Source organism: Electrona antarctica (genome assembly GCF_951216825.1).
Source record: "Electrona antarctica genome assembly, chromosome: 17".
In the NCBI taxonomy this organism is placed as follows: Eukaryota; Metazoa; Chordata; class Actinopteri; order Myctophiformes; family Myctophidae; genus Electrona; species Electrona antarctica.
In genome coordinates, this window is record NC_136798.1 from 23259548 (window position 1) to 23284368 (window position 24821).

Here is a 24821-nt window from a genome sequence, read left to right on the forward strand (position 1 = left end):
TCATATCCATATGAGTGAAAAGGCCGGGGTGATCGGTTTATTTTTCAAACACAGTTCTTATATGAGGCGATCTAAAATCCCCCTATGGAGAGTACAATGCTTATAAAAACATACATGAACCATGGCGCTCACTGCCCTCTACTGGTAGTAGAGGGCAGTGACGTCAGGACTTCGGTGCTCTATTGGCATCACTACTACATACTTTAAGTACCTAAGTTGTTATGACTGAGTTGTGTTTGAACCCAAATGCAACCACTCAGGTGACAGCATCCAAAGCGGATGGCGGCGGAAACCATGCAAGGCACCAACCTGCACATTGGGAGCAATTAGGGGTTCAGTGTCTTGCTCAAGGACACTTCAACACTAACTATGGGGGAGCCCGGGATCCAACTGGGAACCTCATGGTTCTGGCTGCTCTCCTGGCCACTCTACCCCTGAGCCACTCCCGCCCCTGAGTAGAAGTAGCAAAAATGGAAAGCAAAGTAAAAGAACTTCAATATGCATTGTAAGCGCTTGTATAGTACAGTATAGTACTTGAGTAAATGTACTTATATGTCCTTAATTGTGAATTGAGTTTCTCTGTGAAAGTATGAAGGAATGGGGAGGGCCCAAGGTTTAAAAGATTTAAAAGTTAAATGTATATAAAAAAAAACACAAACATTTAAAATATTCATGTACACCTGCACGATTCCACAGTAAGCTGAAAATGTCAAAATTTGAATGGAGTTTCTAAGTGAGAGTGTGTAGGAGTAGTTAGGTGCCAAACTTTTGGTCTTAAGATATTACAGTGGTGTCGCTTATAGCGACCCCACAAAATTCAGCGGTTATATAATTCGGTGGTTTTCTATGAATGTAATGCTGTATGCGCGCGCACGTGGGCCGAGGAACGCACATGTGGGACGGTAAAAAAAGTCCCGCCCCCCACCTTGGTAGCAACAGAAACGTCTCTGCTTTTGCATGACGCTTTTGCAAAGATGCCATTTCCTGGCTCTGTATTCTCAAATGGTCAAATAAATATTTGATTAAGGAATATAATATGCCTTTTGTCTTTCTGTATATCAGCAAAATGTAGATTTTTGTTAGACATTATTGAGGGAAATTAAGGTCTCAATAATAAATAACAAAACGCAGCTTATCAACTAACCGGTAAATTGATCGATAAGGTTATCAATTAATGAGTGAATCGATAATTTGAATCCCTACTCCTAATGTTTCCAACATGCGAAGGTCGAAGTGTTCAGTATAGTCATGATTGCTACTGAGTTATTACAGCAGTATAATGGAAGTATATAATGTAGTCAGCATCAGTCTGTTTGATTGAATTGATTGAGAAGGCACTGCATGTTTGTGTGAAAGTCTTTCTTTCATGTGCTCATGTCTTTGTGATGGTGTTCTGTGACGAGACTTGGAGGCAAGAAGTCCGCCTGGAATGGACCACCAGGCCAGCGAAGCGCAGTATTGATCATCAGGAGAATGCAGTGGCGGGGATGTGATGCATGCACTATGGACCCCTAAGGAAGCTAGAGTAAAGAGATGTGTAAGATAAATGTCCACGGCTCCATTTCTTTTTTTTTAATGTTTTTTTGTGGCTTTCGCCTTTTATTTTAATTTTTTTTATGGAGGGACAGACAGTAGGCTGACAGGAAATGGGGAGAGAGATGGGGGAGTGACATGCAGTACAGGCCGTCAGGATCGGGAGTCGAACCCGCGGCACACTGCCAGACTGGATTACCAGCCAAGGTGCCTGGACCATTGAGCTATGGCCCAGGCCCACGGCTCCATTTCTGTCTAGTGGGAAAATTGCAGGCCAACACCTACACACGCCTCTGTGACACTATCCTGGTCCAATTAACTGTCAGATTAAATACATAAATAATCCACCCACTGATAGCCATAAGGGTCCTTTTGGTTAATTTTATGGTATGGTTCTTTGCTTCAATTAAAGATAATTGGGGATGTGTGCTTTAAACCTCCCACACTGCCACACTTGTCTTGTGGTGAATAACAAGCCATACTTGATAATGATGGCCCATTATCTCTATATGCATGGTTCTAAAAAGCCTTTTTGATTAATCACAACTGTTGTTCACCTGCAGCTTTATCACTGTGCAATGGTGTTGATCTCAAACTGCTCATAATAGCTGTGGCCACTGATCATTATAGCTGTGGCCACAGGCCACCCAAATGTAACATTTTTCAATAATCCAGTTGCCCATGGCAAAACTCTGTGCCCATGCCAAAACTCTGTGGATTAATTACCCAGGTCATATAACGTTAAATCGATCCCTCTGGTTATTCCTCTAGACATACTATACAGCTTGACCATGTCAAGCTGTAAAGTATGGCATTTCCTGAACTGGCCCAATTAGAGGGTATGTCTCGCATTCGATAAGCCCCAGGTGACCTAGATTCACAAAGGAACTTGACCTTAGACTTAGAATCAAGATTGATGACAGTTATTAAATGCTTAGAATTGGACGGGAGGATTTAGATCAAGAGTTATTAACGTTTTAAGATTTTCGGTCTCGTTTTAACATTTTCGACGACGTCCCACTGTTGCGCAACATTGAATGTTGCGCAACAGACGCTCCCAGCCTGTGGAGCGATGCGATCGGTTTTGATATCAATAATCTCCGTCCTTTTGATCAATCTTCGTCCTGGGCGTTACTAATTGAAAAGACAGTGAACTTTGTCCTGTGCGCTCGGGGTGTTAACTCCAAGCCATTTCTACCCGACATCTTCACAACAACACAAGACAGCCCCACTAAAATTGCTCCCAGCTAGTGGAACACGGCAGCCATTCAAATGTATTCAACCCTTGTTTGCATCCCCCTTGATAGCCCTGCATAGCTCATTCACTGTATAAACAGTCACCCAACACGTCACTCACAAAGAAATAGGGAGGTAGCAGTGTGTAATGTGTATAGAATTGGACAAAGAGTTGGATTCATTTTATAATTGCTGTTTACTTGGTCATACAATTCAAGGCCTTTCTGTGCCTTCAAGCCAGCTATTTTTCACTCGGCGGCTGTCGCCTTGACCTACTGTACGCTAGCCACAGGGAACGGCGGCACTATGGGTCATTCATCCTTCAGATCTACATTTCATAGTATACTGCATGGTTAGGGTTTATGGCTTTAGTTAGGTGTTCAAACTGGGGGGCCGCTAGGGGGGGGCAAAGGATAAGAAAACACAAAACGTGAGCTTATTGATTTTCACTATTTTCTTTTATTATTATTTTTTTAAGCCATTTCACAACAGGGGGCTGCAGCCAGAGGCTATGGATATTTGAGGGTCCTTGGCATGGTAAAATGTGTGAACCCCATCTAGATAATGTTGTAAAAGGATGGCAATATACAGGGTGGTTGCTTGGGTTTGCCTTAACGGAGAACAATGTTGGTAAATTGTTGTCTCCCTGTAGCTTATTGGTTTTCTTGGTGCAGCCTTCTTTGTGCATGTTTAAAAGACAGATTCTGGATCTGCACTCTATCTCCCATAATTTCTCCTTCATTAATCATGTTTTGCAGACAGAGTAAAAATTCACAGATAGTAACATTTTCTTTGAGTTTTCAAGCAAAATATGTGCCACATATATTAGTAAGCTAGTTTATGCCGAGAGCTGTCACATTGCCAGTGTAGACTAAATATTATTCTCTATGTTACATTCTGCAGACAGTTAGGATCCAGTGTTATTGTATGAGTGTGAACCCCCTATCAGGGTTCAGATTATTATTGTTTTATTTTTGAGACCTAATCGTACTGTAACTAGGTCTGACATTAGTAAACTAGTGGACTGTAAACTTGACTACAAGCTGTTGTAAAGTGAAGTCCCTTCTGCTATTTATTGGCTCTTCTTTTGACCACTTAAACCCTACATACTTGACCATGGTCCCCCAGGGCTCTATCCTTGGCCCTCTGCTTTTACACCAAGGGGCCAGTGCTATACCCCTTATCCCTAAACGTCTTTTTTACTATTTTGAAAAACATTTTTGAATAGTTCAAACAGCCAATCTACAAGCTCACAACGTGATGATGTAGATCGGTTAGTTGAACGATTTTAAAATGTTTTCAAAATAGAAAAGAAAAAAAGGAAAATATGTTTAGGTATAAGGGGTATAGCATGGTGAAAATAAGCCCCCAAACCTCTTCACCTAATATAGCAGCTTTCAGAATCTAAAAGCTGCTATATTAGGTGAAATGATTTGGGGCCCTATATGAAGGAAAGCCGCCCAGAATTACATGACCATCTAAAATGTAGATGGTCATGTCATTCTGGGCGGCTTTCCTTCATGGATAAACTAACTAGGGCTGCAACTATCGATTACTTTCTTAGCCAATCTATAGATAACTTTTTGGATTGAGTAATCTTCCCATTGTAGGGGACAGACTCAAGTCACCACTAAAAATAGAATTTAGAAAAGTGTACACATTTGGAATGGTTATTGTGAGAATGAATTACATAAGTGAAAAAGTATACAAAAACATAAGTGTGTGTGTGCGTGCGCAGTAACACTAATGTGTTACTAGAGAGACAGAGGAGTGTGTGTGTGTGTGTAGTAACACTTGTGAATCGATGTGGGAGAAACCGCTGCCTGTTATATCCAGGGTTCCTCCTTGAAAAGTATTTTGCTGTCAATTTTGTTTGTCTACCTGCTTTGCCTCGTCCAACCGGTCTTTGCTTCAGGGAGCATTCCAAATCTGAGTTAATTCCATGCACCGCAGCTCCATTCCCTCAGGCTTACACAGCTGGCAGCCTGCCAGCATGGGAGCTTTGCTACTGTTGGTTAGTTTGTCCCTATCGCCAGTGAAGTGTACACTTTAAAGGCATGGTCACGTCAACGTGTGTGTGTGCGTGTGTGCGTGTGCGTGCGTGCGCGCGTGCGTGCGACAACAATGACACACTGTCACAAACAGGATGTCAGTGTTTCTGCTGGGCACACAGGTTACCAAGGTTGACGTGCTTGTCTGCATCTGTGTGTTTCACATGATGTTGCACATGCAAGGGCTTCCTCCAATGTGCAGTAGTATGCTTCATTGACCACTCAACCCTGATGTGTGTCTGGGTAGCTCGTTGGTAGAGCACTCGCCTTTGGACCTGCACAGGGTCTTCTGTGTTCGATCCTGGCCAACTCAGTGTATGAGTAGCACAGCTTACTAGGTAACAATGTAGTGGGATAAGATCCAATCCATCTTCCAGGGGTCTAGTCAGCGCAATGTACAGTCAAACATCTGCATATGTGCTGAATCTGCGGATGTGTAGTAGCTTTGCCCTTGGTATAGGCCTCCATATTTATTGTTGCTGTTCATGTTGTACTTGGTGTATTATCTCTCTGACTTAAAGAGTATCACTTTGGATATGTTTTGTATTATATTTTATAGGTACTTTATGGGGTATCATGGATGTATTATTGGCTGTTATGTAATTAACATGTACGATGTAGCTTTGAAGTTGTAATTTTATTTCTGCCTCTTGGCCAGTTCCCACTTGAAAAAGACTCTGTCTCAAATTCTCTCAATGTGTTTTTACAGGCAACGGTGAGGTGAAACTTGTGTTAATTCAGGCTTCCACGTTTGCTCAGGGAGAAGAAAAGAATTAGCAGTAAACAAGATGAACACTGAGAAAGCAGCATGTTAAAATCGGTATCTTATTATTATAAGAGGTACTAAATCACATGTAGTGCAAATGGGATAGACCTCCTCATTCCTGGACAATATGTTCTTCAAGTGCCTCAGTTTAAGGAGCAGCCCAGCCTTTAGGGCCTGCTTTTATATGTTTAATCTTGTTGTAATGACTTTACTGTAATCTTGTCACAACTCACAACACACGCATTTTGTGAACCCAATCCTGTTCAAGGACGGCTAGATTGCAGTAATCTCTACCTTCCTTCTGTGTGTACCAGGCTAGCTCTAGTACACAGTAGCTCTCAAAGCAGAACAAGGGCCTCTCAATAGGCCAGAGTTGGAGATGAATGATGATTGGGTGCGAACACGGTGGTGTGCAGCAGGAAAATAGCAGTGTGGAACAGAAGGTCAGGGAGCGAGGCGAGTGAAGATGGGAGAATGGATCCGAATATAAATGCTGAGAGGATAGTGCAATGTTGCAGAGCCACAGAACGCTTCCAGACTGCTGGTGGTGAAACCAAATCTGTCAACGTGGGTGTCTGCCCGCAATATGTCAAGAGATGGGACACTTCACTGGAGTTACACAATGCTAACGTACTGTAGCCACTTGGCCTGACTAAACATGACTAATGGTATTTACCCACAGTATGAATAGTTACCATTAACCAGAGGTGGACACATACATTTACTTAAGTAAAAGTACTGTACATAAGTACAGAATTTCTACTTAAGAAACTGACTTGAGTACAAAATTTGTACTTAAGAACAGATTTACTTAATGTCCACCTCTGCCATTAACTCATTTTTACAATAATACCATTTCATAAGAGACAGACTACAAAACAGGCCTTCATGGCGACTGGCGAGGTAGTTTCTAGTTTTGTACTGTGGTGATATATTTTTGTGTGTGCTGAAATAACATGGGACACACTTTATGATGCATTTAGGCTCACATGAACTATTTGATGTCATGTGATACTTAATCTGGTGTTGCATGCAAAGCTTGCTACAGCTTATATTTCTACACTACACATCTGAAAACATGTTTATGTGGCCTTTACTTGAGGCCTGACATAAGATGACAGGTTTTAGCCTAGATCAGACAGAGGATTTAAAGGTCCCGGCAGACTGCTGCGTTTTTCGGATTTTTAGCAGTGTTTTTCCGCCAGTTTTCAGAAAAACGCATCCAGTCTGCAAGGACCTTAAGTCACTGAAGTCTGCTTGGACCCACATGCACAAGTCACACCTTTCATCTCTCTCTCTATGCCCTCTTCCACGGAGCGTTAACAGAGGCTTCTCTTCATTCTTTCTGGCAGTGGTTGGCATGCTGGTGTCGGTTCCTCTAAACCACATGCATGGTATTTGCATGAGCACAGATCAAGTTGACAGACACTGGACTTTAGCAGCTCGCCATCGTCAGCAATTTTGTGCCGTTGCTCTCGTCATGCCGGTGAAGGTGGGCTGAGGGGTGAAGGTGGGCCAAGGTTGGGCCAGATCTTATATGGAGAGAACAGGAGTGGGAGAGAGAAAGATGCCAACGGAACGGGAGAGAGAATAAGAACAACACGTTTGCAATAGATTCCTATGAACTTGATGAACAGATAACTCGGTGTGAGTTTAATTATGGGATTTAATTATTACTGTGTACGTTTGTAACCAATAGTCCAAAGTCCACCAAATCTAGAAATGAGAGACTTCCAATGAGGCAAATAAAGAGTGCTGGAAAACCTTAACAAGATGGGGTCAATATTTGGGCACGGTTTCAGCCCAATCATTGAATTCTAAAATGTAATTTATTTAAATATTTCACAATAAAACAATACAAAATACTGTATGTGGAAAATCATTGGTAGTGTTTCTTTGGCCTTCTGGTTGTGCACACAAGATTCGGTGGTGATCGGTCCAGTGGTGTGAGATTAGCCCCAGACTAGACTGGAACCCCCCTATGCTTTCTATGGCATAGGCAGCTGCCGGCAGGATCCACCCGGATAATCTAGACGCAGCTGCACAACATGAGACTAATTAATTAGAGAGACGTGTGTGTGTCAATTTAACAAAGGTGCAGACGATCAGAAATCAGCAGAGAGTGAGCGACGTTTGCGCTTCTGTATGCTGAATTGAAGTAGACTTTTGTTTTTCTCCCTGGAAATAAAAACATCTGGGTTTCCGAGGCTAGCCCAAGACAGACAGTTGACTGTTCTTCTAAACGGCTCCTACCTAGAATACCTAGAAGTTTACTTCTATGCAGATTTCTGCTTTACAAGTATCAGCCTTACAATGAAAGAAATGTTATTTTGAATGGAAAATGTCCACAAAGCCCATCTCCCAATTTATTTCAGTATTACGTTAAGTAATTAAGTTAAAATTCTTAATTCTAGTTTGGAAGAAAAGTTGTTCATAGTATTGTGGTGAAAACACAGATTTGACCCACTTGTGAAATAAATGAAGAACATGATTTGGATTCTAGGGTGTATTTTCACTGTAACATTTCTTTCCCAACTCATTCATCGCCACCAGGGGGCGCCAAAAGGCCCAGACCGCCACCATATATTTTTTATTTTATTTTATATATATTTTTTTTTTTTACCATGTTATAAAACACGAAAGACACGTCCTTGGCGCTCCAGGACATCATGTAAAAGAAGTTAAATAAGTCCTTGGCGACCATTGAGTTAAGGGGAAAAAACAGCCGCTGATCACACCAGAGCAGAACACCTGATAGCGTACCTTTTCATTCCACACCTGCAAAGGCCATTGTTCCCACAACCAACAGACAAATGTCATATTCCCATTCACTGTCTTATCTGTCTGCCTGCAGTCATTGTGTGGCCTCGTTATCGCCTTCATCCATACATCTTCCGCCATGTGCTGGATTGACAGCAGGAACACGGCCTGCAGACAAAAAGCCTCCCGACCCGTGGCATTTCCCCTCTGACCTCCTCCTTGCTCTAGTGCAGTGGTTCTGAAACTTTTACATTTCAAGGACCCCCCCCCCCTACCATAACCAAATGGACCCTGGAACGGGTCCATTTGATTCCATTTTGTATACTGTCAAAGTTAGACTTCTAAGGGTTATTTTACCCCCTCAAAGAACCCTGAGAGTCCCTGGACCCCACTTGCTCTAGTCTAGTGACTGTTGGCACAAAGCCAGCGCGTCCATGATGTTTTGGATGTAGTGCCAGAGCAGACTAACAAAGCAGCAGTGTTTATTCATACTGCGTAATATTTCTTAATTCTAATCAATTTGCTCTTCTCATCTGGTGGTTTTTGACGAAAGACCACACAGACACACACCACCCTTCCTTCAGTAGCATCCATATTCTGGGCATGTAAATATATATAGGTACAGGTAAACATTTGTTGAAAGTATCAGATCTACAAGCCAGCAACCCGTCACAAGTTCGGGATGTGTTGTGAGCTTGTAGATCATCAAAGAGATTTGGTATAGAGGGGGAAAAAGGAGGGGGCCAAGTTTAGACTCTCGGGGGACACCGGTCAACAAAGCAATAGATTTTAAGGGATAATTGGTGTCTTTCTTCATGTATGGCACCCATGCGTTTTGAAGTCTTATTGATGACATAACCCACTGCTTTTGTTGAAAAGGCTCTCATTTAATTGGTGTCTAGAAACCATGTAGTATAATAACCTTTATCTTCCGTATTGATCGGCAATTTGTCCACACTTATTGACGGCTTTTCCGTTACCAGAGAAACAGTCATTTGTGGTTTTAGACATGTTGGAGAACCCATTAATTGCCTCACGGAGCATTAGAATTGGGTTGATCAAACAGGCTTGAATGCAAAGTTAACAAACTTGGACCCGGGGCCCACAGGTGGGCCGTTGGGGTATTGCAAGTGGGCCATCAAATAATTGCCAAAACACAAGAGTTTAACAATATTATATTATATTATATTATATTATATTTATAATATTAAAAAGTGATACCAATAAATAAATAAGAATTTAAAAGGTAGCTTTTTGGTTCAATTCAATTCAATTCAATTGAATTAGCCTTTATTGTCTCCGAGGAGAAATTTGTCTTGGGCACCAAGAGACAGCGTTGTACATTACATACATACATACATACATACATACATACATACATACATACATACATACATACATACATACATACATACACATTTCATAGTACAAAAAATACAGTTCATAGTAAAAATAAATAAATAATAATAATTATTATTATTATCCTACCCACACTGTGCAAATATATCAAGGTTCAAGTATTGCAGTATTGCACTCTCCCATCATAAGGTCTTCCCCGTTCCCCCCAGTAGTTCGTTATCTGTTATTGAGTGCTTTGATTGACAGTGGAATAAAAGAGAATTTATATCTGTTGAGCTTACAGTATGGTGATCTGTACCGTCTGCCAGACGGCATTAACGGTTAAAACAAAACATTTTGTTAAAAGGTTAAAGCACCGCTGATAGATTACTTGCCCAGGGATCTATTTACTGTGATTTACAAAGGAAGTGATTCATTGGATTGGAGAGCCCCAGCTGTACTCTTGCAATTTGCCTTCTGATGTGCCCACGTGTGTTGTGTATGTATATATATATGTGTATATATTTGTATTTATATATTTTTCCCTAATGAATAACTGACTGTATTGTGTATGTGCTGCTCGCCATTGCTTTTGTTTGTTTGTTTTGTTTTGTTTCTGTGCTTTTTGTTTTTCTTGTCTGTTTTATTGTATTGTGCTTATAATTTATACCTTTCATTCATCTTTATGTGAAAACATAAAAATTCAATAAAAAGTTAAAAAAAGAAAAGAAAAAAAGCACTTTGTTGTGGTAATCTTTGTTATAGTGTGTTTATTAGGTGACAGAAGTCTCCCTGTCTCTCCAGCTCTTTAATAATCAGAAAATACATTTTCAGGTTGGTTTCAGGAGAGAGTAGTCATTTATCAGCTTCATTTTTATAGTGTTCCAATGTTCACTTCAAGGCGTGTGCTGGGTGCAGATTCAAAGAGAACATATAGAAAGAGAATAAAATCCGCACTCTCAGTAGTAAGAGTCTTATTTAATAATGATGAGGATCCGCAACAGCAGTCAATCCAGACAAACGCGTTTCGGCGCGCAGGCCTTTGTCTGTGTCAGAATTTGCATAGCAACGGAAATTACATGGTTATATAAAACCCTGTTTTACTCCCAAGCATTTGATTGCCTGTGACCTTGTTTATGTTTTTTTTAATAGTATATTGTTTGATTATTTTTTGATAGTTTGCTTATAATCATGCTTTCATTGTCTGTAATTTTCTTCTGCTGTCTATCTGTGGTGTTGATGAAATGTCTGTACAGCACTTTGGTACAATGGAAATTGTTTTTAAATGTGCTTTATAAATAAAGGTGATTTGATTTGATTTGATATAGAATTTCTGTTCAATTAAAAGGGGACTATACAGCCGTGTCATTATTAAAAAGGCATACATAGTAGTAAACATACATATTAGAAGAAATCATTATTGTCTCATTTCAACTCACAGAATCCACATTACAAAAAGGATAATCATAGAAAACAGTTTAACACCAATTCTTCATTTAGACCTTTAGGAAATACAGTGTTTAAGAAATGGATCCAAAATGCTTCACGTTGCAATAATAACCGGTCTCTGTCCCCACCTCTCTTTAAGGGGTTAAACCTCAGGGTACATATCATGTCCAGTACTATTAAAGTTTCTGGCTATGGGGGATTTTTGTGTGTGTGTCCGTCCTTCCGTCCGTCTGTTACCAGCTAATCTCCGGCACCGCTAACCCGGTCGATGCCAAACTTTGCACACAAAGGCGTATGAAGAAATGGCACCCTTTTCACATTGGCCTATTATAGCGCCACCAGGAGGCCACAACCTGGAGACCTGTGCCCCGAGGGGCACTTTTTCTATTTTTTTGTGTTTTAGTTAGCAATTAGACTGCTGAAATAAGAGTTAAGCCAGTTGAAGCCTGACTGAACTAGTGTGTTCTGTTTTAATGAATACATTGATTGATCATCACAATAAATCCCATCTACATCCATCTGACCACTTAACACGGCAGCTGTGTTACGCTTTTGAGTGGGCCCCGATCCAGAAAAGGTTGAGAACCACCGGTATAAGGATGTGTATGTAATTGAGTATAGATGACAATAAAGAGTGAGATTGCGGTCACCAGTACATTAACAGTGATAACCAGCCGTTTGTCTCTCTTTTACAGGGGATTCTTTCACCCAGTTCCGTTTTTCAGAGGAGAAGGATTGGGAAATGGACTCCTTGGTGGCCAGTCAGGTAAATGTATAATACTGTAAACTGATTCTTTGGGATTATTTCTATTATTATTATAATAATTATATATATTATTTTTGAGGGGGGCTAGTTTATTATTAATAATTGTTTGTGACAGCCCTCCTATGAGACAAACTGAGTAGAAACATATTGTGCTATTTTATCATGATCATTAGTGAGGACTAAGAGGACTGAGTCACAGACCTACAAGCTCACAATGGATCCCAGACATAACGATGAAGCATAAATCACACTTAAAACATATGCATATCTTTGGTCTGAACTAGGCTTAAAAGAGTAGATGGAAAAGTTGTATTGGCCACATAATAAGAGATCTTCTGTATCAGTATTAGGATTCTGTAATATGCTCAGGATTCTGTAATATGCCGTAAACACGGAGGCCAGTTATTGAGTTACCCTTTTCTGTTTTCATACCACTGTGCATCTTTCTGCAGATGTCAGCTGTGTTTGTGGACCTTCCAGCACTAGCACAGTCTCTCCAGGAAATGCCTCTCCATCAGAGACTGAACCTGGAGGCTGAGCTGGTACAGGTATGCAAACCAATTAGAACTGCATATAATACTACAGTTCAGAAGGTCAAATGTTTTGTCCATGTGCTGTTGGAATTGAGAGAGTTTCTACCAGAGCTCGACCAATATATTGACATTGGCGACATCAGTATTGGCAGTTAATGTGGCCGATTGTGTCCTGATTTTAACCTGGGTAAAAACAACCTCACATGCTTTTAGATTTGGTATTTTTTTTGAAGGATTCATTTTTAATGTTTTGAAGTCTAAAGTGGTTAAATAATATAAAGTTATTTGTATCAGTATCGCACCAGACCCAAAATCTGACATTTGTTGGGCCTACATCTAGCTTCTACATCTACTCTTGATGATATTCTGCCAATATCTGCATTGTTCTGCCATTGAGATAAAACTCACTGCTTATTCTGTTGCAACTGTAGCACTGTCATTTACGCAAGCCTTTGTCCTTCAGGTATCGACACCAGTAGAGCTGCCTATTTTGACAATGCCACCAAAACAGGACCTGGGGGGTATGGCTGCCTCGTTCGCTCCACCTGCCTCGGCTTTCAAAAGACTAAACACGAGCCAGGGAGTTTCCCAGGTTACAAGTCCTGTGTCGGGCCCTTCCCCTCAGGATTCTTGTAAAGCAGCTGAGCCACCCGTGGATGATGGGGATGAGGAGCTAGACCAGTTACTTGGTTTAGAGAAGCCACTGTCAGCCTCCTCGGGAGCTCAGCCTGTCAGCATTGTGGACGAAGAGACCTCTGCTCCAGAGCAAGTCAATACGGAAATGCATGAATCGCCATTGTCCCACAGTCAACAGTGTGCAGGTACATCATGTTTCACTAGCTGACTTCTTCAATTCAAAGCAAGTGACTGACAGAATGCAGTTATGCTTTTATAATATTAGACAAAAGGACTCCAGAATGCAGCCTTTTTTCATTTAAGAAGATGCGGGATAGCATACTGTATAGTGTATACTATTATGTATAGTACCAACCAACCACTTTCATGTTATTTAAATATTGTCCCATGACAGATGGTTTACAAAGCTTAGCCAATAATGAACCCACGACACACACGTGTTGCCAACCATATAAACATTATGACCTTTTCCATCTTTAAATTAGGCCTCTTCCCTAATGTCACGCAAAGCCCCCGGTAGCTCCTCCCCAGACCCACATTTTGAATCCTGTGCCTCCAACCTGACCTTTTTTTCCTGTATCCATAAGCATTGTTATTTGGCAGGTTCCATCAAGCAGTCCAGATCTGGGACCATTTGGTCTTAGACTCCCTGACCTGAGTTATGCCCCGGACAGAGCTTCTGCAGACAGATTTGGTGGCTTATAGAATGATGATGATGGAATATCTTTAATTACTTGCGCAAGCACAGCGCGCAAGTACTAGTTTCGCCCAGGACGATGCGTATGCACCGTCCCAGCAAATTACGTAATGACTACTTGTGCCTGATACGGCAGTGGTGCCAGACTACATACATGTATACATAGGAGCATTACCTCTAATCCTCCCGACACTAAAACTATCGTCATTACAAAACCAATTACACTCAGCATTGGGACCTTTAATCCACATCTTTATTACGTCATCATTGAGAGCTAGTCATCATTGAGAGCTAGCATATGACGCCAGTTATACCCTGACGTCATATGCTGGGACGGTGCATACGCATCAAAAGTAACCACAGTATACCACTAATCAACTTACAAATTACATATACATAGAGGCATTTCCTGTAATCCACCCGACATTGATCGAGATATACGTCACCATCGAAGGCATTGGGTCCTTTAATCCACATCTTTATTACGTCATCATTGAGAGCTAGTCATCATTGAGAGCTAGCTATACCAGTTATACCCTGACGTCATATGCTGGGACGGTGCATACGCATCAAAAGTAACCACAGTATACCGCTAATCAACTTACAAATTACATATACATATACACATAGAGGCATTTCCTTTAATCCACCCGACACTGATCGAGATATACGTCACCATCGAAGGCATTGGGTCCTTTAATCCACATCTTTATTACGATATACTTCATAATACTACTTTTTTACGTGCAAAAAGTAGGTACGTAGCAAATAGCTAAACCTAATAATTCAATATTTCAATCGTTCTTTCAAAGAGAAGCTGAGATTTGACAGTTTGTAGCGGTCAACAGTACTTGCGCGCTCTGCTTGCGCACTAGTAGGCCACTCGACAGAGTGCAGTTCTAGTTATATACTCTTTTTGAATAGTATTTTTAATGCACACATTCATGCACTAATGAGACCTCATTGATTCTCGAAAAGGCCTGTGTCCTGAACCCTTATCTATAATTCATACATTATGGATAATTAGTGTGGACTTAGACTGTTATCCGTCTCAACTGCTCATCAGTGGTTTTGCTTTTCTTCATCAGCAGCAGAGCCTGAGGAAGTGGTGGAGACTGTTCCAGAGGATGTGGCTCCACCCTCCAAGGCTGCCCCAGTCAAACGGGAGGAGGATGTGGCTCCACCCTCCAAGGCTGCCCCAGTCAAACGGGAGAAGGACGTGGCTCCACCCTCCAAGGCTGCCCCAGTCAAAAGGGAGGAGGATGTGGTTCCACCCTCCAAGGCTGCCCCAGTCAAACAGGAGGAGGTGGCGGCTCCACCCTCCGAGGCTGCTCCAGTCAAACAGGAGATGACAGAGGATGACCTGGAAGACTGGCTTGACAGCATGATCTCCTGACCCTCAGCATCAGAGTTCATTCACAGAGAAAACACTTCATCAAGATAATTCTAAGTAACTTTTGCCTGTGGATAGTTTTGTGGCCCTATATTTTTTGAGGGGCGATAGCCCCTCCTATGTCCAGCTTTTGGTGTGTGCGTGTAAACACAAACTTTGTCCTACACAAACATTAAATCCCATTGACAATTAATGGACAATTTTGAGTGTAAATACAAAACATTGCATAACACAAACATTGAAGACGAAGGTGAGAACGCAAATTCTGATTGGCCGGAATGAGATGATGATGTACGTTATGATAAGATCAGCCTTCACTTGATTTGACACAACCACTATTGTGCAGCCTAACTAACACACACACACACACACACACACACACACACACACACACACACACACACACACACACACACACACACACACACACACACACTAACTGTATATGATGATTTGAGGTGGTACAGTACAGTAGAGGGACCCCCTGGGGACCCACACAAGGTAACTGTCATTTCTCAACCGTTTCGAACGCGGGGCGGCTCGCCGGAACCGGGCCGGCACCCTGGCCACGTTCCTGTGGGTCTGGAACATCCAGGGCCCCCCGGGGATCCCCACACGGAGTTGCACCACTCACTTCACATGGGTGTGATTTTATTATTTAATTAATGCATACAAAGATGGGACTGGAGGATCAGAACTTTCTAAAACAACCCACAGTACAATTCCCCATTCGGCTCTACACACCATTCCTGGATTTCTGCTGTTGTATGGTTGAATGAGTACCATGCTCCAGCAAACACTCTTGGCTGTGTTAGTGGGTGGGAAGCCGGTTGTGGAGGGCGATCACTGTACTAGTGACTCCTACAGGGTGGTCGGGGTAACTGTGCATTATCGAAAAATAGATTTTCACTATATCTCAGCCAATATTGCACTTAACACGATGGACGCCAAAACGCCTCGCAACCCGTCAGATGACGGGTTAAGATTTAACCCCGGAGGTCGCCGAACCCGTCAGATGGTGGGTTGTAAGGGTTATATCAATACCGAGGACGAGACGCGAAGGCCACCGTAGACCGTACGGGCGACGCCATGTTGCTCCATGGTGCTCCATGGAAGGAAAGAAACATGCGCAGTTGAGACCAAGGAAGCTGAACGCGGAAGTGTTGGCTGCATATAGCCCATTGCGCATGTTTCTTTCCTTCCATGGAGCACCATGGAGCAACATGGCGTCGCCCGTACGGTCTTCGCGTCTCGTCCTCTTCAGACAGTCCTTGATCAATACCAAGCAGCCGAAGCTCAACACTAACCTTCCGTGCTGCCCAGGCTGCTAGACAGCGCCTACATTCTTCCCATCGTGAGGAACAATGCACGCATAACCTCCCATCAGAGTTGGGGTCCGTTACTCAAAAAAGTTATACATTACACATTACTTTTGAAAAAAGTAATGCCTTACATTACTTGATTACTCCCTGGATAAAGTAACTAGTTACACTACTCGTTACATTACTTTTGCGTTACTCCATAAAATCGCCTGAGATGCAGTCACATAATTTGCCCCTTAACAAATCTTTATAATCCTAATAAGGAGGACATACACAAGATCTTTCTTTATGCTCTTTAATACCAGGTTGTTGAACAAGTGAAGGAATACAACAAACAATCAAACTCCTCTCGCGACAGGGGCCGCTGAAAGCAGCAGCAGGACACAAGTAACTAGTAACTAGTAACTAAAGCGACCAGTAACTGTAATGTGATTACTCAATTTGGAGGAGTAGTGTCGTTACTTACTCATTGTTGTTTCTTTGCATGTTTTCTCTGAAAAATACTTCTGATTTCTGAGCCATGTTACCGCTTGTTGTGAAACCTAACGCATGTCGGCTGCTGCTCGAAAAAGTTTTTGCCCCTCCTCTCGTTGTATTGGGCTGTATTGACGGTAATAGAATGGTGCCTATATAGGGGATATAGCTGGCTGCCTGCGGTCATTTCAAATGAACAGCAGGGGGTGCTGAAAGTGTTAAATTAACAAATACGGTGTCTAGACCTATTTTTTGAGGGTCAAGGATCTCAGTGAAACTATTCTTAAAGTGACCATATATCTACACACTCGGAGGCAAACAGTGACCACCCTGACCCTATACACTAGCCTGCACCATGCAAAACAAAATGCACATTAATCAGTCATCGTGTTCATAGAACTCGCTTCTTCTTCGTCAACCAGATCAAGGTTAGTAGGACTGGACTGCAGGACCACACTGGATTCTAAACCCCTTTGGTTTTCAACCATCCCTGCCCTTCATCATAGGGGGTTGTTTTTTCCAGAATTCATCAGCTCGCTTGTATAAGTTAAAACAGTGGTTCTCTTCAGAGCAGAGTAGCATGGAGGAAGGCGAGCCAGGTCCATTTTAGATTTAGAAGTGAGTTTGTCATTTGTCAGTGAGTTTGTCATGACACCCTTTGCACGCAGTAACTTGGCATGGATGATGTCCACTGAAGACTTGCGACTGTCCATACAGCAGACAGATGAATTGCTCCTCTATAATAATTACGGATCTGTTCCATATACCGGTAGTGTAGCACAGTGGTTCTAAAGTGTTTTTATTTCAAGGACCCCCATAACCCTTACGGGTCCATTTGGTTCCATTTTGTACACTCAGAGTTGCACACCCATAAGGGGCCAGCAACAGCTCAGTTGCCTTGTAGTCGGAGTGTCCGCCCTGAGACTGGAAGATTGGGGATTTGATCCCCCAGCCGGGTAATACCAAAGGGTTGGATGCCCAGGGAGTGTACTTGTACATCAGGCTGATGTACAGCAACAGGAGACAGGCTCAGAATATAGAGAAGATTCCTGGCCGATTACAGGGTGGAGGAAACTATCCCTCAACAAGAGTATCTGTGTCAATCACTTCCGGGTAGCTATGGACTTAGCAGTAGCAACAGTAGCGGTTGGTCCAGTCCTACCAACCTCACTGGTTGATCTCCTTGTCACTGGAGAGCATGGACAAGAAGACGAAGATGTCTGACTCTAGTTCTATGAACACGATGACTGATTAATGTGACTGTGCATTTTGTTCTGCATGGTGCAGGTTAGTGTTGTATAGGGTGGTCACTGTTTGTACACTGTTGCTTACATACAGGGCGGAATACTGTAATGGATTGTGTTAGTGTGTGTATTTTGTTCTGCATAGTGCAGCCCATTCTGTAATGTGTATACTGCCGTATACTATTGTTCATTACCCAGGATGTTTTTTGAGTGGTGCAACCAGTCCCTTACGGAGCTATGTGTGTGGGTGGCTGGGTGGGTGGCTGGCTGGCTGGCTGGCTGGGTCTGAGCACGAAAACAGCATGGTTGTTTTTCACTACCTGTGTGCAACCTAACCACATATATGATGATTTTGGCTGTGCCAGTACAGTACAGTACAGGGTACAGTAGAGGGACCCCCACATGGTAACTGTCATTTCTCAACCGTTTCGGACGTGGGGCGGCACGCCGGAACCGGCCCGGCCCCATGGCCGCGTTCCTGGGGGTCTGGATGATGTTCCAGGGACCCCCACATGGTAACTCTGTCATTTCTCTACCGTTTCGGACGCAGGGCGGCTTGCCGGAACCGGGCCGGCACCCTGGGTGCGTTCCTGTGGAACTTCCGGGGACCCCCACACGGAGTTGCACCACTCACTTCACACAGGTGTGATTTTTTGTGCAAGATGTTATGCTATATGCAATAAAGCTTGCTTAAAAACCAGGATCTGTCTAGATACCTTATTTGTAACAGTCTGTTTTCTGTTTTTGATTTGATTTCTGATTTTTTTATCGATGCTCATCATTATATGAGTACTATGATGCATTATGTGCCTTATTCTCTGGATGTTTAGGTGGGGTGGGAGCGGCCAGTTTGGGAGAGCTTTCTGTTTTGTTTTGTAATATATGCATGGATGTATTTGTTGTAATGTTTTTGTCTACTGTATTGTTCTCTCCTGGACCTTCTCGAAAACAAGATACATCGCAAGGGGGTATCCTTTCAATAAAGGTTCATATATTGTAAAGTTATTATGCAATATAGCTCAGTGGCCTTGTGGTTAGAGTGTCTGCCCTGAGACTGGGAGTTCTGGTTTTGATCCCTGGCTGGGTCATACCAGACCCTGGAAAATGGGACCCATTCCCACTTTTTAAAAGTAGCTCCTTGCCACTCCCCCTACACACTTCCACTCGGTTTGAGCATAGATAAATAAATAATAGTGATGGCATTGGATGGGAGGGGAATCCTGGTGCAGTCTCTATTATTTATATATCTATACTCAAACCGAGTGGAAGTGTGTAGGGCGAGTGGCGAGGAGCTAGTTTCAAAAAGGGCCAGTGCCTCCCTGCTTGGCACTCGGCATCTAGGGTTTGACATAATAGTTTGTGCCATTTACAATGCATTGGGCGTTTAAATTAAATAACTCAAAAACTACAAAACCTTTCAGAGTAAAAAGTTCCAGCATGTATGTCCACAGTAAGCTGAATTATAACTAGAAAAAGTGCCCCTCTGGGCACAGGTCTCCACCAGGATATGATCGTTTGTGACGTAACAGTATATTCATAATGCTTAGTAATGTTATAAAGATGAATGCTTGTGTTTTCAATAAATGGCTGGCATACATTACATGACAGATCCAGTGTGATAACATGACTATAAAGATCACATATATTTTGATCAAATCTGAAGGACTAATGATGAAATGCCCCAACCTTCCTTATTGTAATAATTAGATCTATTTATAGCATCACTATGTTTGTATGTTTGCTTACTTGTTTAAAGGAGAATTCCATGCTAGAAGGCTTTCTTACCTTTATTTGTAGTTGTTACGCCCCCACCAAAGAGGTCCAGGTGTTATTTTGTGCAAAAGTGCATTATTGGCTATTTCCCCTACCATAAGCCCTCAATGGGGGTTGGGTTTTTGTGCTAATTCGCTTATTTCCATCGAAATAAGTAGTAAAGTGTGCCGCTTAGGATACTATTTACATTATGAAGAGAGGATATATTTTTTTTAAAATATGATTTTTGAGCGATGGAAATTAGCGAATTAGCACAACACCCCATAGCCCCATTCCATTCAATGCAATTCATTGAGGGCTTATGCCAGGGGAAATAGCCAATATTGTGCTTTTGCACAAAATAACACCTGGACCTCTTTGGTGGGGACGTAACAACTACAAATAAAGGTAAGAAAGCCTTCTAGTATGGAATTCTCCTTTAACGAAAGCAATAACGACTATCCATAAATGTATAAACACAGGGGGGGTGTCTTGACTGTATTACTTTGACTGCGCATGCATAAAGTGAATGGCAAAATCGAGTTTAGCATTGTGTAATGCAATTATATATGACTTTTCTGTGTGGATATAGGGGCTGTTGAGGCCAGAAAGTAGTTTTTCGCCACTCAGTAGGCATTCCTGCATAACTTCCTGGTTTGATGATGTCACGCGCATACCCTCTATTAAACTGTCTCTCCTATACAAAGACTGTAGGATTGCTCTCTGAGAATCACCACAGCTTCCCATTGTTCTTCTCCAAAATGTGGTCAACAGTGAAGAGTAGAAAGAACTCAGCTAGACTTGAACCCACAACCTGTGGCTCACATAGACAGCAGCTTATCACAGAGAGCCACCATGCTCTCTGAGAATCTCTTCAGCTTTCCATCTCTTTCCAGTGTTTTTCTGGATGTTAGTCTCCGAAACAGTGCAGAGTGAAAGTATAGGAGGAACTCAGCTGGATTTGAACTCATAACCTCTGGCTCACATGCATGTACATCGTCTTAACAAGGGTTCCACCAAGCTCTCTGTGATCTTAAGTTTTAAGTCGTTCTTCTTTGTGTTACTTTTCAAATGGGGCCTTGGGATCATGTACAGAGCATTTCAATGGTGTTAGCTGTGCACCAAATGTGTCTTTAGTGCTTTTAAGTGTTATCAAGCATGGTAATCAGATAATACAGAGGAGAAACCATGACAGGACACAGACAGCCTCCCCATTGGTGGATGTGATCCTGGCAGCCAGCCCAGGTGTGTTCTGGTCCTGTTGATTGAGCTGAGAAAAACTATAAACCTTCAGTTTATAGTTCACACTTTTTAAAATTCAGCTTACTGTGGAGACACATGCTGGAACTTTTTACTTTGAAATGTTTTGTAGTTTCCGAGTTATTTAACTTAAACGCCCAATGCATTCTCAATGGCAATAGCACAAACTTTGGCATGCTACTAGTCCTACATACTTACACCTAGAAACCCCATTCAAACCTATTTAGGTTCATCTTACGGTGGACATGTTTTCATAATTTTTTACCATGGGCTATAGCATGCCGTTTTTCATCATTTTTGAGGATTTGAAAAAAAGACGGAAATCACTCTGAGACTAGCCCATGGTCTCTAACGGCATACTATAGCATGCCGTTTTCCATAATTTTTGAGGATTTGAAAAAAATACAAAAATGACTCCGAGACCATGGGCTATAGCCCATGGTCTCGGAGTGATTTTCGTCTTTTTTTCAAATCTTCAAAAATGATGGAAATACGGAAATACGAAAATGACTCCGAGACCATGGGCTATAGCCCATGGTCTCGGAGTGATTTTCGTCTTTTTTTCAAATCCTCAAAAATGAAGAAATGCTCTGCTCAATCAACAGGACCAGAACACACACTCGTTACTTTTCTTCCAGTTTATTATACTCGTCGTCACGCTACTAGTCCTACATACTTACACCTAGAAACCCCATTCAAACCTACTTAGGTTCATCTTACGGTGGACATGTTTGCCTGAAAAGGAATCTTTGAAATGTGTCATAGTTTTAGAAATATAGTGCTTTCAAATTTGAGAAATCTACAATGGGGCTCAATGGCAGATATTGGCACGTCAAAAAAGCATTTTCACCTAGAAACTCCATTCACACTTTTTATAATTCAGCTTACTGTGGAGACACATGCTGGAACTTTTTACTTTGAAATGTTTTGTAGTTTCTGAGTTATTTAACTTTAACGCCCAATGCATTCTCAATGGCAATAGCACAAACTTTGGCATACTAGTCCTACATACTTACACCTAGAAACCCCATTCAAGCCTACTTAGGTTCATCTTACGGTGGACATGTTTGCCTGAAAAGGAATCTTTGAAATGTTTCATAGTTTTAGAAATATAGTGCTTTTAAATTTGAGAAATTCAGAATGGGGGTCAATGGCAGATTTTGGCAAGTAAAGATTTGAGTGGGGTTTGAACCCACTATCTCCGGCGCGCGGCCGTCGCGTATTGTTTAGCTAAACGGCCCTAAACGAGGTCCCGTTCATTCTCTACGGTAGTGAATTTTCACTACGGGCGCAGTACCGCTTCCGGCCGCAACGTGGGTGCGGACGGCGGCCGCGGCGCTGTCCTAAACTTCGGTACCGATGTAATATATGTCTGGCCACAGAGTGGGTGTGGATGGGCTGGCTGTGGCGCTGTCCTAATCTCACTGCCGATGTAATATACGTCTGGCCACAGAGTGGGTGTGGATGGGCTGGCTGTGGCGCTGTTCTGAATGTCATCTCCAAATGCCTCTGTTCTTCTTCTCTCGAGTTATGTTTATCCTCTCGTCTCGTTGTATTTTGTCTTGCTCATCATCATCATCACCTTTGTGTTACTTTATCACAGCGAACAATCACATCAAGGTCTGTGAAATATTTTGTAATGAATAGCTGACTCTCTCGCGATTTTGGCGTTTACGTTTTATATATTTTTGGACGAGATTAATGCCTGGATTCATATATGTCTCTCTGCCTGTTTAATGTTTACGTCATATACATGAAGTCCCGAGCAGCAGCAGAAACTGACAGGTCGGTACAATGCATTGTCTCGACCACAGAAACGCCGATAAAGACGTGTAACATAATGTGTATACATTGACAGATTTTTTTATTTTGCACGTCTTTGACAAAGGAAGGGCTGCTAATCGAATTAGCGTGTTAGCATTATCGTAAACAGACGTTGTATGATGGGGCACGAACAGATCACTTTCTGACTTGTCAAAGGAAACGTTTTAATGCTTATATGTCTTGGTGATTTGGTGAATGTAGTGGATTCGTTTTTAGATCGATCAGGGATCTGTTAATTATGTACTGTGCTGAGCTGTTACTGTACATGGAGCTGAACCCTATAGCAACCAGCAGACAAAATAATAACTCACTGTATCAGTGTTTACTCCTGCTTAGACCCTACAAAAGACCCGATGTTATATTTCATGATGTAACATTTATTTGACTGAGTTTAATGGTCTGATTTGTTGAAAATAGCTGATCAACAAGCTCGTAGATCGCCTAGTTTCAAATAGCCGAGGTGTATAGGCTTTATAGTGGCTTTAGCTGATGTTGATGCTATTTAAAAAACAAACAAAATCTGGGGGTCCCCGGACCCCTCACTGTGCTATTGGAAGCTATATTGTTATTATAGGTCAGTCAATAAACACTGAAGTTGGTGCTTTCATTTAAGTACATTGATTCACAATACCAGAATGCACTTTTAATTATAATACATGAAGCAGACAGCCCTGTGATTACATCGTTAGCATTACACTGCAACCACACTGTGGTTAATATGTTTTATTCACAATGCAAAGTTATTGTACTCCTATCATGGTGTCATCAATAATTCACATGCAAGTAAAGGCATGGTGTTGCAAAGCAAAAAAAAAACTGGTAGAGTACTATCCGAGCTTCTGCTGGATATAGGGTTCGAAGCCCTACAGCGCTGTGACCTGCTGACTGCCTCACCTTAGTCCTCTTTGTATGTTTACATTAAATATGAAATGCACTATTTCACTAGAGTGTAAAGACGCTGTGTTCAGATGACCACACTTGAAACCCAAATATATTGTCTACCATACAACAGTAATACAACATAATTTGTGTGATATAGCAATACAATTTTAATTGTCATATCAATATGTATAACACCCAGACAGCTAATGCAGTGTTTTCCAAACTGTGGGTCTCTCACTCAACAGTAAACAAGCCAACATACAGTTTAAGTGTACACTTGAGTTTTGGTGTTTAGTAAGAGTCATGACTGTACTTTTCAAGGTGTATAGCTTGCTGCAAGTCGTCTTCCCCCGTAAGCAAAGATTGGAGTTTAAAACGTTCGCTCTGAAAGAATATATATTCTAATATTTGCGCCACATTTTCAAGATTTTCCAAACATAGCAGATCTACAAGCTCGTAGTGCAGCACTGCGCTATGAGCTTGTAGATCTGCTATTTTTCAATAGCTAAAGTATAACATAATCCTTAAAACACCAGTCCCTGTGCCCCTTTGCCACACAGACTCAGGAACTGCTTCACACAACACCAGCTGACACCTCCAAGGCTTCCTGGGTGATGGCGAGATGGAGGGATCAGTGCAAGGCAGCAGAACATCCAGGCTTCACCACTACATCAAGGATCCCACAGATGTTCCTGGCCAGCCAGCACCTGCCCTGCATGGAGTGGACAACCCTCAATCGTCTGAGGACAGGTGTGACGTTTCAGTACAGCAATGCAGAAGTGGGGTCTGACAGATGTGTAGCCTGTATAGTACACACTGCCCACGCTTGATGAGTTGAATACATAGAACCAGAATGGAAACAAGGCCTGTGTTATCCTTTTAGCATTATCTGTATCTCTGTACTT

At 42.1% G+C, this 24821-nt stretch overlaps 1 protein-coding gene across 2 annotated transcripts in view; it reads left to right on the forward strand.

Annotated features, from left to right (window-relative positions):
• The window catches only part of aven (apoptosis, caspase activation inhibitor), a 32095-nt gene extending 15815 nt beyond the window's left edge, over positions 1-16280 (forward strand). The window contains exons 3-6 of one of the 2 annotated variants that reach the window (XM_079525416.1): positions 11829-11899; positions 12352-12447; positions 12896-13253; positions 14857-16280. In XM_079525416.1, coding sequence (XP_079381542.1) covers positions 11829-11899; positions 12352-12447; positions 12896-13253; positions 14857-15161 — 830 coding nt within the window. In that variant the 3' untranslated portion in view covers positions 15162-16280. Of the gene's footprint in view, positions 1-11828; positions 11900-12351; positions 12448-12895; positions 13254-14853 lie in introns of both variants that reach the window. The other variant, XM_079525415.1, reaches the window with a different exon arrangement.
• The last annotated feature ends 8541 nt before the right edge of the window (positions 16281-24821 follow it).